Source organism: Danio rerio, chromosome 16, assembly GCF_052040795.2.
Source record: "Danio rerio strain M-AB ecotype USA chromosome 16, GRCz13ab, whole genome shotgun sequence".
Classification (NCBI taxonomy): Eukaryota; Metazoa; Chordata; class Actinopteri; order Cypriniformes; family Danionidae; genus Danio; species Danio rerio.
The window spans coordinates 28,275,097-28,290,707 of record NC_141036.1 but is presented as its reverse complement, the minus strand read 5'-3'; the positions used below and the strand labels follow the sequence as shown (position 1 = coordinate 28,290,707).

Genomic DNA, 15,611 nt, shown 5'->3' with positions numbered 1-15,611 from the left:
CTCTCACCAATATAACATCATTATTGTACTAATTTCTATAAAATTAGAGTTTATTTTTAAAGGTTATACATTTGTTGTTCCATACCACTGATTTATGTGGAGAAAAATTATATTTATAAATAAGCATCCAAAGTAAACAGACCTGTTTATGAAAAGAGGAAAGTTTAATCTTTTCTTAATCCATTTGTTTTTTAATTCACAATTATAATTTATAGGTTTATGACTTATTTATTTATCATATGGAAAAAATAAAAAGCCTTTCATTTCATTTCAAGGTGTTTGTAGTATGGTAGTGCTTTTTTATATTTTATATGGGTGCAGTATTGCATGCCATTATATGGATGCAGATGCAGTTGTAACAGCATTGTGAGAAAGTTATAATCTTGAAAGTGTTTACATATCTAGTAAAATATTATTTACTGTCATCATGGCAAAGATAAAATGATTCAGTTATTATAAATGAGTTATTAAAACTATTATGTTTAGACATTTTTTCAGTGAAACAGAAATTAGAGGAAAAAATAAACAGGAGGGCGAATAATTCAGGGGGGCTAATAATTCTGACTTCAACTGTATATCATTATTTGGATATGAGATTACTTAAATCGTAATAAGACATTTTTGTAACATCACCTACCCTAAACTTTTATAGTAGAATGAAAGATTGTATTCAATTGGCCGTGCTCTGTAAAGAAGCATTACATTGTCCTGAATAACTAATTGGTGGTCTTTTCTGCAGTTGCCTACAGGCTTGTCCTCTTCAAAATGATGATAACATTACATCGCATAACCTTTGCCATCAGTTACCTTCAGACAGTCATATCAGTAGCATACAGTAAATTATATCAGCAGTTCACATACAGTATATACGTGCTAAATGTGAGTTTTATTGGGACACTGAACTGTACAACATATCACTGGGACACTGTACTGTACAGTAAGCTTCATAAAATGGATTAGGCAATTCTGCTTATCTTAATAATGCCAAAAGTGCACATGGAAAGGTGAAAAATCTAGCCATTTAATAAGTGATTAAATAAAACATAGATATAAATACCAAACAATTATTAAAAGGTGTGCAAACACTCTTTATTTCATTCCAAACTATGGGTAAAATATGTCGTGCTCAGTAAAGAAGCTTTACACTGTACTCAGTAATTATTTGATGGACTTTTCTCTACTTGCATCAAAATTATAATAACATCATCATCCTGTAACCTTTGACACCAGTTACCTTCAGACAGTGTTGTGAAAAAAGAATTTATTTTTATTACTTTGGTCTCTTTTACTTTTCAGTAAACATTTGTATATTGTATTGCTTCTCTGAGTAATAAAGTATTTTTGCAGAAGTAGAATTTCCTGCCACTGGCTGGAAAGATAGATCGACATCAAACATAACTTTAACATTCTTACTTAGCTTTCCTGTTGAAGCAAATATGTGTTGAAGCTGACCACAGAATATGTGCAGTTGAGAAGTCTTATGATTTTAATGTTCTACTGAGAATTTGTAGAAAAGAGGAAGTATGTTTGGGTGCAGGTGCCACCGGACTGCAGAATGATTGACAAGTGACAAATTCCACCACCACTCTAGCTTTTAATATCAGTTATGAATAAATACTGGAGTCTGTGATATGTAGAATTGTTGTGAACCACCCGAATGTAATTCTTGTATTGCTTTTGTGTAACTCAGAACTCTGTTTTTAATTATTCATTAATAAACTACTAATATTTTTGGCATTGAAGAAAATCCTTACCAGACCTTTTTATTGAACATGCTGGAAATTGGCTACACATTCCATCAACAATCATATCAGTAACCTACGGTAAATCATATCAGCAGTTCACATACATTATAGACACGTGCAGAATGTGCAGTTTTACTGGGACACTGAACTGTACAATGCATAACTGGGATACTGTACAGCAAGGTCCATAGAATCGATAAGGCAATACTGCCTACTTCATCTTAATATTGCCAAAAGAGCCCTTGGAAAGATGGAAAATGTGGCCATTTAATGATACGAAAACAAATATTAAATGGTGTGCAAACGCTATTTATTTCATTCCAAAATATGGGTGAAATACGTCAATATAAAAGAGGATACAATTCTGTTACTTGAACCTTCGTGTGCTTAAATTAGAATTTTTTGAAAACTGCAGTAGCACCAAGTACATTTTACAAAAGTGACTGTTTGAAACATTTCCAAGATAAAACTGCATACACAGAACCACATAAAACGTTTAAACCCCTAAAAAACAGTTGATATGGAGTGTTAACCTGAAAATAAACCCTTTGCATATAGTTAACAATCATATGAAATATTGCTGTACCACGCATAATACTTGCTCCTATGAGTGAACTCCAGTGTAAAAGTGTTGATCGCCTCTTACGCCTGTTAATACTGTTAAAAACACTATGAAGTAGCAGTAGTCATTGTTTTTGGAGGTATTTGCAGATAACCGGCCTCACTGAATATTTGATGACATTTTAAAACAGTCTGGTCATGTGCGATGAGCAGATGTTATCCATTCTACATCTGACGGGCATTTTCTTTATTGGCACAATCCTCTGAGATGCCAGTCCTTCTGAGCACACTGTTGGTGGTTTTTGCCTCTGCCAGGCCTAGTAGACTGGCGCAGGTAGGTAGATAGACATGTTGAACACGATCCACTTCTGAACGGCACACCGGGCAGCACTGATTTGAGAGGAAAGAGTACATAATATCATTCATTTTGACACAAACATATTTATTTTATTAACATCTTTTTATGCTAATTTTGTGTTCTTGTTGATGCAGTTTGGCACTGCGCCAGCTACACACATCACTGAACTGATGTAACACTTTTGTGATGTCGAAGGGTGAAAGTCAAAAGGTCACAGAACTGCTGTGTAATGACATTGTCTCATTATCAAGATCTTCAGCCTGAACAGCCACTAATGGCTGATGGCACATGTCGAGAAGTATGTTAGGAGGGTAACCTGCGGTTATGTAAACCTAATAGTGTAAGTTCTCTTAATCATTAACCTAACTGGTCGATTTAAAATTTGTGTTTTTTCATGAATGCTGAATGCTTATCTAAATTCATAATAGTGATTATGTTAGCACATAATGTATGTGTGTGTGTAAAATGTAAGTAAATATTCTTTCTTTTTAAAAGAAAAAAAATCCAAATGTTTTACAACCATGTTAACAGTGTATATATGTAAATAGTGTGATGACATTTCTTGTAAATTTAAAAGTTAAAAGTTTCAGATATTTAAATACATTTTCAGACACCCAGAAGACTTAAGAAAAATATTTAGATTCCAATTTACAGTCAGAAAAATGTAAACAATTGGTATTTTGACCAACTGTTGCTTTCTGCAAAAAAAATAAAAATAAAATAATAATAATAATAACATATACACAATTATTTAATTATTAGCCCCCTTTTGATATTTTTTTCTTTTTTAAATATTTCCCAAATGATGTTTCAAGAGTTCCCACTAAGATATGCTTTTCACTTATAGCAGGTTTGGCATGCTGTCCCGGGAGAGAACCCTGAGCTCGGAGATATTTGAGCCCAGGGCTCCCGCCCGGTCTAGAAGCATATCAGGAGAACCGAGATCAGGTAGGTCTCGATCGCTCCCCCTTTAAAAGGGGAGAAAAAAGGAGGAGATGGGGTGGAAGGGGGGATTCTTCCAAAACGAAGATAGTGCAATAAGGAGAAAGTGATCCATTTATATTAAGCTAGGATCATTCTGATTGGATTATTACTGATTACGGATGAGTGGCCAGCGGTGCACAATCATATCACATGCTCCTCTCGAAATTAGTTTATGAAACTTCACTTAACAGAGCAAGGACATTTTCACAGTAAGTCTGATCATATTTTTTCCTCTCGAGAAAGTCTTATTTGTTTTATTTCGGTTAGAATAAAAACAGTTTTTAATGTTTCAAAAAACATTTTTGGGACAAAATTATTAGCCCCTTTAAGTTATTTTTTTTAAATAGTGTACAGAACAAACCATCATTATAGAATAACTTGCCTAATTACCCTAAGCTGCCTAGTTCACTTTATTAACCTAGTTAAGCCTTTAAATGTCACTTTAAGCTGTAGAGAAATGTCTCGGAAATATTAAGTAAAATATTATTTATTGTCATCATGACAAAGATAAAATAAATCAGTTATTAGAAATAGGTTTTTAAAACTATTATGTTTTGAAATGTGCTGAAACAATCTCCCCTTCATTAAACAGAAATTAGAGAAAAAAATAAACAGGGGCGCCAATAATTCAGGGGGGTTAATATTTCTGACTTCAACTGTGTATATATATATATATATATATATATATATATATATATATATATCAGGTAATCAATGATAACATAATATGAAAAAGAAGATATACTTTTCTTAATTGCCTTGGCTCAATTCCTGATTGATTTTTTTTTATTCTCAAAAACAATAAGTTTAGATTGCTTACCTAAATTAGCTTATTATTCACATCACAGTGGTACCTTTTTTTATTCAATCAAACTGCAAATGCTTTGTCATATGTGAGCAAACACTAAGTACAATTGTCTGTCGTTTGGACAAATTTAAAAAATTAAAAACTGCTTTTATTCAAGCCAAAATAAAATAAATAAGACTTCTTCCAGAAGAAAAAACATTATCAGACATACTGTGAAAATTTCCCTGCTCTGTAAAACATCTATTGGGAAATATAAAAAAAAAAGTCATATAAATATGATGAGTTTAGATGCAAAAACCTCAATATTTTCTTTTAAAATGGGCATTTAAATCAGGCTCGTGTGTACAGGTTCATGAATGGCACAGAATAAGTTCTTTTCATGGTCTTCAAAGTGAAATAACAACATAAACAAAAGAGGCTGAGAATAATTATCATTTTTTATAGTAATATCAGACAGCACTTAGAGGTTTTGCATCTGATATCACTACCATTTTTGAGAATTGAGGTTCCACAATCCTGAACAGCAGCAAAAAACTTGTGAAGATGTGTAATCTCAAGCAAGGCCAAACAAGTGACAGGATGTCCACCAGGAATTCATGTTTTCCTGGATGCTATTTTGTAGTATTTTTGTGTATTTGTGGTAACATAAGAAATATGATATATACAATATAGTAATTGGAAAAGCAGGATTGCTCTCTAAATGTAATCAATTCGTACAAAAATAAATGTACTGTATAAATACAAATGTCCATTTTTTCTATGCATTATTCAGTCTTCTCAACAAATATCAGATTTTTAAAACCTTAATGTTTATGGTTGACTGTCATGGTGAAAAAACAGCTAATCATTTTGAGCAGTGTGGCTCACACAATGACACATATGTATTGGTGGCATTAGTCAAATTACTCACATGATAACTAGGTTTTGATGCATGAATTAAACGATTTAGCGGAGTAAATATATTTTGTAAACATGCAATACAATTCTGAACTTCCAGCAAAACATTTTGACATTTGCACTCACAATTGAGAGAATGTTAAGACTGTTTCGAAAAATGTGCCAAAGCAATTGGGTAAAACTGTAACACAGCCAAAATGTACAGAATTACACCTAACAAAATTATTAAAATTACACTATTTTTAATGGCTAATATATTCATTTTAGCAGCACTAATAATAAAGTAACAATGCAACATTCACCTGCAGTTGGCTGGCACAGTTATAGCAGCAGAACATGTGTCCACATGGACAGAAAGCGGCACTGATCTCCTGTTCGCAGCACAGAGCGCAGGTCAGGGCCTCCTGTAGCCTCTGCAGCTTCTCCTTCAGAACGTGAGTTTCTCTGCAGTCGACACACATCCGCTCCTCCCGGTCCACTTTAGTCTTTCTCAGCGGAGAACGACTGATCCCACGTCCATTCACACTCACGCCCGCATTGAACAGGGCTCGTCGGGTACGGTCATACACTTCTTTAGATGTGCGCTGAATGTCAAAGATGTACCTTTTACCGAGGTCAATGCTTTCGTTGAGGAAGAGGGAGGCCAGGTGACCCTTAAAGTCACGGCTATACTGCATCTTCACTGTGCTCATTACAGTGTCACACCTGAGGAGAGAAAATAGGGTTTTTAAATTGTATTTGTTGTACGTATTGTGATGATGATGCATGCATGTATGTTTGTAATGTATGAATTTATCACTAATGGAGGCCATAATGATATACGAATAGAAATAACCTAGAGCAACTTCTACCTTTTGCATTATTTGAATTTATGTTACTTTAGGAGGCACAATCAATAATTGTATGATTGTCAACAAAAACCCTAACCCTCACTGAGAAACAAACATTTCTGCTGGAGAAACAAACAATAAACTAGAATAAATATATTGTTGAAAAAAAAGGAATGCATTTTTTCGATGTTGTTGTATCTTTTATCCTTTATTAGAAATATGTTTTGCCTAGTGATATAGTAGTAACCAAACTTATTTTCTGAGTATGATACAGTCTGCATACTAATGAAGCACTTTTGCAGAAGTAGAAGTTTCCTGCCGCTGGCTGGATAGACATCGATGTATGAAAATAACTTTACTTCTTTCTTAGCTTTCTTGTTGAAGAAAAGATGTGCTGAAGCTGACCACAGAATATGTGCAGTTGAGCAGTTGTATGCTTTTAATGTTCTACAGAGAATTTGTAGAAAAGAGGAAGTATGTTTGGGTGCAGGTACCACAGGACTGCAGGATGATTGACAAGTGACAAATTCCACCAACACTCCACCTTTTAATATCAGTTGTGTATATATACTGGAGTCTGGGAAATGTAGAATTGTTGCAAACCTTTCATTCATTCATTTTCTTTTTGGCTTAGTCCCTTTTTTAATCCGAGGTCGCCACAGCGGAATAAACCACCAACTTATACAGCACGTTTTTTTTACGTAGCGGATGCCCTTCCAGCCGCAACCCAACTCTGGAAACATCCACACACACAATTTAGCCTACCCAATTCACCTGTAACGCATGTCTTTGGACTCTAGGGGAAACCAGACCACGTGAACGCAGGGAGAACATGCAAACTTCACACAGAAACGCCAACTGACCCAGCTGAGGCTCGAAACAGCGACCCTGCAACCTTCTTGCTGTGAGGCGACAGCACTACCTACTGCGCCACTGCGGCGCCTGTTGCTCCTGAATATAATTCTTGTATTGCATTGCAGTGACCCAGAGCTGTGTTATCGAATTATTCAGTTGTCTCTAATAAATAACTAATACATTTACATTGAACAAAATCCTCTCCTGACCTTTTTATTAAACACACGTAGAATTGGCTTGATATTCCAGCAATATTGTGCACAATTCTATTAAATTCAATTTCGATAATTATAGTGTAGCAAAATTCAAATAAATAAATTCTTATATATTATAACATTAGTATTTCCATTTTCATGGATTCTTTGCATATAACAAAAATGCTTAATGCTAAAATATAAAATGAATTAAAGTAAATAAAATAAAGTCAGCAAAGTAGAAATCAGCAAAAACTAAAGTGAAATGTCAAATTCAAAACTTCAACAACTCTGTTTGAATGTTAACAATCCCTAAATATTGTTGTCTTTTAATATCCTATACTCAAATAAGTCTGACAGATTCATAACAGTTTTCACCTGTAGAAGGCGTGGATCTCTGTGATAGCGCGGTATAGTCCATTGGCAGCACTAGGACTGACGAACTTAAAAAGGAGAACGACGCTGTCCCCATTGTCCTTCGTGATGGTCACATACACATTCCTTCCAGACTGAGTGGCCATCTGAATAACTGGGTACATGAGTCTAAAAGAATAAAATAAAAACACATTTATTAATTATAAAACATTATAGTAATAGGGTTGAGCAATATGATGATATATGTGCGATGGGGTGCGCTGCAGTGCCCTCCCAACGGCTGTGCCCGCCCTCCTTGAAGTCACATTAATTGTTTTATCTATATAGTGCCAGATCACTACGTTTTTTTGGTCCCACTTTATATTAAGTGTCCTTAACTACTATGTACTTACATCAGAAAAATAAAATACAATGTACTTACTGTGTTTATAATGTATTTGAGAACACTTGTGGTGCTTTTGTGTTGGGATAGAGGTAGAGTTATGGACAGGTTTGGTGGTATGGTTAGGTTTAAGGGTGGGTTAAGGTGTAAGGGATGGTCAACAGTGTATTTACAAATGTAATTACAAAAGTTAATTACAGATGTAATTACATACATGTATTTAATCAAGTATAAGTAAACAGTAAATACATGTATTTACACAACAAGTACATTGTAACAAACGATTAATTCATATGTAAGTACATATTAGTTAAGGCCACTTAACATAAAGTGGGACCCTTTTTTTAATAAGCTAGATAGCCATATGTAATATTTTATTTACACAACAGCATGTCATTTTTGTTTTGTGCTCATGTCTCAGCAGATAAAATATATACAGATGCAGACATCCCAAGTCTCTCGAAAGTTCCGGAAGTCTCCAGCAAATGCATAGAGACTCCCGGATGCCTGCAAACGAATGATAATCTCCAGGAAATTGTGTTTCTCCTGCCCGGTTCTCAAATATGTTCCGCATCCCTCCCCGCTCTTCACATACGTTGCGAACATCCTATGCTGTGATGCGAGCGGACCTATCTCCACTATCTTGTGTCTAGTTATGACCTCTCCCTGAAGCTCTACGTGTCTTCCGCAAAGTCACTCCGGCTCTGTGATCCCCCAAAATGAATTAAAATACCCGAAAATACTGGCGACGAGAGTAATTGAGCAAGTGAACAGATTGCAAGAGGCAGTAATGGTCTAAACATTAAATTTGATAGGGTAAATAAATAGAGCAGTAAAAATATTGCGAGTGCAAATCCCCCCTCTCTCTCTCATTGAGAGATCTGCTGTCAATAGTTGGAAACAAGCTAAATATTGGAATGGTCCTGCATGTATTTAGGCCTTTTTTACATATAACAACTGAAAGTTCTGTGTTTTTGACAATATTACAAATTCACTAAAAAGCTGGGTGGAATTATTAGATAAAACGTATTTTTAACATAAATATGTAATAATATAACTTCTTGTAATACACTCATTGCTGTAAGAAGTAGTTTATAGGCCTATTTCCTTTTAGTAAACAAGTATTTGATTTATAGATGTGCATTTTAACTAATTTTCATCTTTCATCATTTGCAATGTTCCCAAATTGCATTATCTTGTATCCAATATCCAAATTTTATTCTGCTTTGGTGACCCCTGATAAATAAGGCACTAAGCTGAAGTAAAATGAATGGATGAATTATTTTCTGTAAAGCTGCTTCTGGCCATGACATGTTCACACCTAAATTTTTATAAGAGACATGTTTAATAAATGTCTCAATAAATGGGCCAGACATTTTTGACTTTCCATACCAAGAGGCTCAGGAAATGTTTTTCCAGAAGCCCAGAAATATACATTGCAGTGACAAAAGCTGCAGAGTTTGTGAATAAAAAAGATATAAAATAAATGTTAATTTATATTTTACAAACAGTTGAACAGTTCAAATAGTTGCTCAGTTATTTACTGCTGTCTTTAAAAGTCCATGACTCCTTGTGTTAGTGTGAGTCTGAACAGCCACGCTGGGTTGGGCCGCATCACGCCGCAGCCCCAAAACACAAAAAACATGATTTTTTACAAATGAAGCATGAGCACACATTGCTTTGCATCTTATAAACACAACCAAGCCTTAAAAATACACTCTGAACCACCCCTTTACGTAAACCAAATGTGTACCAGTATACTGGATCTGTGCGTTCGTTCATAAAGTGGCAGAAGCTTAATAAACCTGCTGTGTCATTATTTTTTCATAAACTCTAAAGATAGGTGTTGGTCATTTCACCAACCCCTAGTATAGAAAAATTTAAATTCTCTAAGTCACTCCATATATGTACCTTTCAATAGGTGTGAAATCGCTTTTGCAGACAAACAGGCCTTCTTGTCCAACACCGATAAGCAGTTCCTGTCCCTCAGAGTCACGTGCGAAGTGCCATTCAACGCCATAGTAGGTAAGGGAGGAAACTAGCTGCAGGGCTTGATACTCTGCAGAGGCCTGACTGACACCCTCCAATGACTTGTGCTTTAAGGAAATGCTATAAAAACACACAAAAACACATATGACAACCGTGATGACCACAGACTTCCTGTTTCTTTAAGCTGCATTTAGAAGAAACTGGCTTGGTCCGAAATACTTCTCTATTTCATTTTCATAGTATTTGTAAAAGAGTAGGAAAAATACCAGGAAGACCTTCCTATTTGACTTTCCTATTTACTTTACTGCCCCATGAGGCCACAGGAAAGGGTTTATGAATGACAGTGACGCAACTGATGCTAGGTCACTGTAGATAGCAAATGTATGACATCCCGAATTGCATCCATAGCACACTATGTAATTACATATCATAGCAGGTAATTACTTATTTCAAAGTAGGTAAAATATGTGATTTCAGACACAGCAGCATTGCTACTCTGACCATACACTTCTCAGTGCCCTTACGTGTTGATGGTGTCATGGCTGGGGTCTTGACCGTAGATCTGGGAGTAGCAGTATTTGGCTGTGTTTTGCTTGTAATCTCCAAACTCTGCCTGAGCCAGTAGAGCGCAGAGCTCAATCGCCTGCTCTGCGTCCAATCGCAAACTTCCTTTGATAATCTCCTCCTTCACATGCATCAGAAACAAATGTCTGCAGAGCAACAGAAAACAAATGGGAACATTGAATACATTCATATTTCGCAACAGAACACTGAAGTACATTTAATAAAGAACAAGACATCGATATTTCCCTAAAAGCCTTTTCATATGATTAATAATTAATGTATGAAAAAAAATAGTTCAGTTTGGATGAATCCCCATAAATGTGGACTTAATTATAGGGTTGGTAAATATGTTGTTTCAGCATCAGTTTGGCAATGTGATCATTTGCAATAGACACATCGCAGCAGATATATGCAATTTTGAGCTTGTGTTATAATTTATCATTTGCACGTGTTTTTGAGGCCTGTGATTGTATAGTGATTTTAAAAGCATTCAGGTATAAGAAATTGTACCATTTGTGATCTTAACTATGATTTCTTTATTGAATTTTTTTATTTGTATCATTCAGTTACTATACTTGAATACTGTTAGACTCGTGAAATGATAAAACACTGTATTTCAATTGTTTCTTTTGTATATTGATTGTATTTAAAGATTGTTATGCATGAAAATACATAAATAGATTGTTTATTAGATTTTATGGAGATGCACTCCCACTGCAGAATCATCCCAATCGATCTAACATTATAAGTTCTTTCCAAATAGAGATATTAAATATATATATATATATATATATATATATATATATATATATATATATATATATATATATATATATATATATATATATATATATATATATATCCATTGTTAAATTTTAAAAAAATCACTGTAAAATTTTTCCAATATTGTGCAACCCTGCTTAATCATAAACCAAGCTTTAGCTTCTGACTGAAATATTAGTTTAAACTTTATTGCACTAAAAAAATAAAACTTTCATAACCTCACTTCATAACTCGATAAAGCCTACTATATCATATTTGACAGGTGAGTTTCTAAGGCAAAATCTTTGCTTAAAAACTATTCTAGCATGCCCTCCAGCTTCTGAATAACAGATTCTTTTTTTGTAAATGAATCTCTTTTTGAATATAATTTTAAAAGTGCCTATTTTATAGGGCTGGGTGATTAATCGAAAAGAAATCGAAATCGACTTTCAGAATCTATAACCGATCTAATTTTCCAAGGATGATTTTTTCAATTACTTTCTCTTTGTGTCACATGATTTCACTCTGTTAAAGGCTGTGGCTGATTTATTCTTTTGTGGCCACTTGGCAGCCACATCTGATCTCTGGTCAGGTAGGACGATGGACCCATTCTTAAGCCTTGCTTTGCACTACAATGACGATGATTGGCAGCAGCGCCGGAGATGCTGCATATTATCTATTACATTGAGACGGCATATTATCCATTATATTAAAATGATTATTTACATTAAAATATTTGTTTATAGAAGATGCAAGAAATTTTTACTATTTTTAAAAAACTATTTACAAGATATGTCAGAGCTGTTTTATTTAGATTTAGATTAAAGATACTGCTTATGTTCTGCTTTTAATAGGAAAAATGTAATAATAACGTAATAATTAATAAAATAACAACATAATAATAAATTTTGTTTCCAAAAGAGCAGGCAATTCATTTTCACTTTTTTATAAGAAAAAGGTGACTGTTGGTTTTAGAAAATTTCTGTTTTAATTTCAATTGTTTAGTGTTAATGTTCAACAAATTACCATATATAGTAGATAGTGTGTGTTTCCTTCAGTTATTTTAAAATCAAATAATGCGCCTTTTATTCAACAATCTCTCACTTGTAATATGTCAGCATATTTACTGTACAAAACCTGTCAGTGAACTTTAAAGGCAAAACAATAAAATACATAAATCAATAAACATTCATTAATCGAAATCGAGTTGAAATGTTCAATTAATCCAGATTTTGATTTTAGGTTAAATCGCCCAGCCCTACTATTTTATTTCAGGCATGTTTTTGCATTTATAAAGGAAACAGATTTATGGTTTTATATCATTATGAATATTTCAAAAGAACATTTACTGCACTTAAGCTAAATTAAATGGATAGTTCACCCAAAAAATGAAAATGTACTCTTATTTCGTACACTCGTGTGGTTTCAAACCTTTATGAGTTCAAATAAAGATATTTTGAAGAAAGCTTTAAACCTGTAAACACTGACTTCTACAGTAGGAAAGTCAGTTTTTTCACTAACAGGTTTCCAGCTTTCATCAGAAAATCTCCTTTTGTGTTCAACTGAAGACAGAAAGTTAAACAGGTTTTATACAAGTAAAGTGCACATAAAGGGTGAAAGAATTTTTATTTTTGTAAAAATAGACATAAAACAAAAAACTAATACAGTGCTGTCTCTTGCAGAAAATTCATGCACTGTCAGCATGCTGATATTATCTAAAAAGATTTTCATTACTCAGTGGCATAAACCCAGAGAACTTCAGTAACAGGAGCAGACTTGTGACTTCTGACACATATTTCCATGACTTGATGTAAATCACTTGCACATGTGAATAGAGGAAAGAAACTGTATAACAAATATGTAAAGCATGCAATTGCATGCATCAAACCTTTTCCGATAAAACCATTGACACTGCATCACAAAAACCCCAAGTAATCTATTAACTAGTAAGTAACTACATATAAAAAATAATTGAACACACAGCCTTCACTATAATAAGGAATCTGCTGGCACAATAATCCTGGATTTAAAGGCTGGAAAAGAAAAACAAAGGCTGACAGAGCGGGAGCAGGATCTTGTCCCGCCATTGTATAAGATTATGTAAGAGGTGGACTCACGTTACAGCACGTTTCAACTCCGAATCAGACGTACTAACACCTCCCCACCCCCACCACCAGCCCTCTTCATACATGACCCAACAGCTCCACCAGTATCCAGATGGGAACACACTGTACCGCAACTGTATTCCAGAGCATCCCACACTTACTTCCCTTCAACTTTACTGTACATTTGTGCACATCTGAGCATGTTCACACAGACATCCCTTGAAAGGCCTCCAGAGGGATATTATTTTGACTTCAACAGGCTTAAATGAGGCACTCCCTAACTGAACAGTTTCAAGAGCAAACATGTACACAGGTAACTCCCTGTCAGAGAGCTAAAAGAAAACCATTATGTGAGATGCATAAAGAGATGTGGGTTAGAACTAAGAACACAAACAACAGCACTGCTGAGCATATAGACTTTTGACTCACACTGTCACTTTAAAAAGCTGCTTCCTGTTTGGCCGCACGAGAAAAACAACGTAAAACAGAACTGTTTTTCATGTGAATCAAGTTCTCCAAAATGAGCAAAAATGAGAAACCTCAGATCCAGTTTGTTCTTTCACTAATAGAAAAATAAGATGTAGCTCATATAGCTTGCTTTACCTGGTTTGCTCCTGCAGGATTAGATGTGGCTCAACAAAGAACTTGACCCGTAGTCTCAGTCTGCAGGGAGACACACAGTCTACTTCTTGACAAATCCGGTTTCTCAGATTCATCCATAAAGACTCTCCCTTTGTGCCAGTGAACTGCAGTCCAAAATAGTCCACCTCTATTATTCCCATTTTCTGGCATATCTGTTCATTAAAAATGATATATAATAAGTATTTTTGGCATGCATAACTATGTGTGCTTTCATCTGAAAAGTACTGGGACTTGGGCTCTTTGCAGCCCTCCTCCTTTAGGAAGACAATACATATTACATAAGAGGAACATTTGAAGTGCTAATGTGTAATGAGAGAACACCTGCTTTCCAAGTAATCGGCTGATATGTGATGATAAGTAATTAGGCTTAAAGAATTAGTAAATATTGCTGTTACAAATATTTGTTTATGGTGAGTAAAAAGTCCAAATGTTAAAGAAAATTGTACAAAAATATATAAATGTTTAAAATAAGCAAGATTTTGCTTGATTTATAACCTTGCAAAAATTAGCCACAGTTTTACTAAAGATAATCAATAAAAAATGGTTATTGTAGTAATCACAAATTACCAAGTATCGGTAGCCACAAACTCAACATAGTTTTGCTTCACCAAGCACAGTTTACCCACAAAAAAGTAATTATTTACAAATGAAAATCAATGCAGCAAAAGAAAAAGAACATATTTATTACACTTTTAGTTTAATAAAATCATGATGAAAATTTTGTAAGGGTGATTTTAATAGTCAACTTTTGTGTTCTATGCTTTAAACTAGAATAACTTTCATTTACTACATTACATTTGCTGTCGTTTATGCTGTTAATGAGGCTTATTCCATATGCAATGAAAAAGAAATTATGAAATAACTTTCTGAAGATAAACGTGTGAGTTCTCGACACTAACCTTATTGAGAATGTCCTCTCCGTTTGCTTTTGGGTCCACTTCCACCTCCAGGACCACCGAGTCCGGTCGAGTTATGTGGCATAACATGTTGAATGCAGCAGTTTGACACTCGTCCCGGGACAGCAGAGAGAAGAACCTGTGGCTCACGAGGCTGACTCGCACCCCATTGGAAAATCAGAGAGAGGAGGTTTATGAAACCCAGCTCTCACTCCGCCTATCCGTTATCCGATGTCCGATTCGCGAATTGTTCTTTTAAACCGACTCCTTATGATCCTGTCGAACTGATTCGCAAATAATTTATTCCATACTTAAATCAAGTTACATTTGTTGCTTACAGACATTGTTATACACACACAAACAAAAAATTGCAATTCATTTTAAATAGGATATGAAGGATATCACAATAAAAACAACATGTGCATTGTACCAAAACAATATCAGTATATACAATAAATTACAAACAAAATAAAATAACAGGGTGTGGTTAAGCTATTTCAACAATGGTTTGCTTGGTTTATTTGTACTAATATTGTTGTTATACAAAAGGTACAAACACACCGAAAACATGGTTCAATTTTATCAAAAACATGGTTTATAACAGATTTGTAGCTGAAATTAGAATAGTTTTGTGATTAAATAATTTTGCATTAGCATCATTTTT

At 34.4% G+C, this 15,611-nt stretch overlaps 1 protein-coding gene across 1 annotated transcript; it reads right to left on the bottom strand.

The window, feature by feature from the left end:
* Positions 1 to 2,038: 2,038 nt before the first annotated feature.
* mylipb (myosin regulatory light chain interacting protein b) lies at positions 2,039 to 15,054 on the bottom strand. Its single transcript, NM_001080022.2, is given in 7 exon segments — positions 2,039 to 2,696; positions 5,656 to 6,058; positions 7,611 to 7,775; positions 9,901 to 10,098; positions 10,503 to 10,688; positions 14,013 to 14,203; positions 14,951 to 15,054. Coding segments are annotated over 7 exon segments (1,395 nt in total). The 5' UTR covers positions 15,038 to 15,054; the 3' UTR covers positions 2,039 to 2,531.
* Between the last annotated feature and the right edge of the window lie 557 nt (positions 15,055 to 15,611).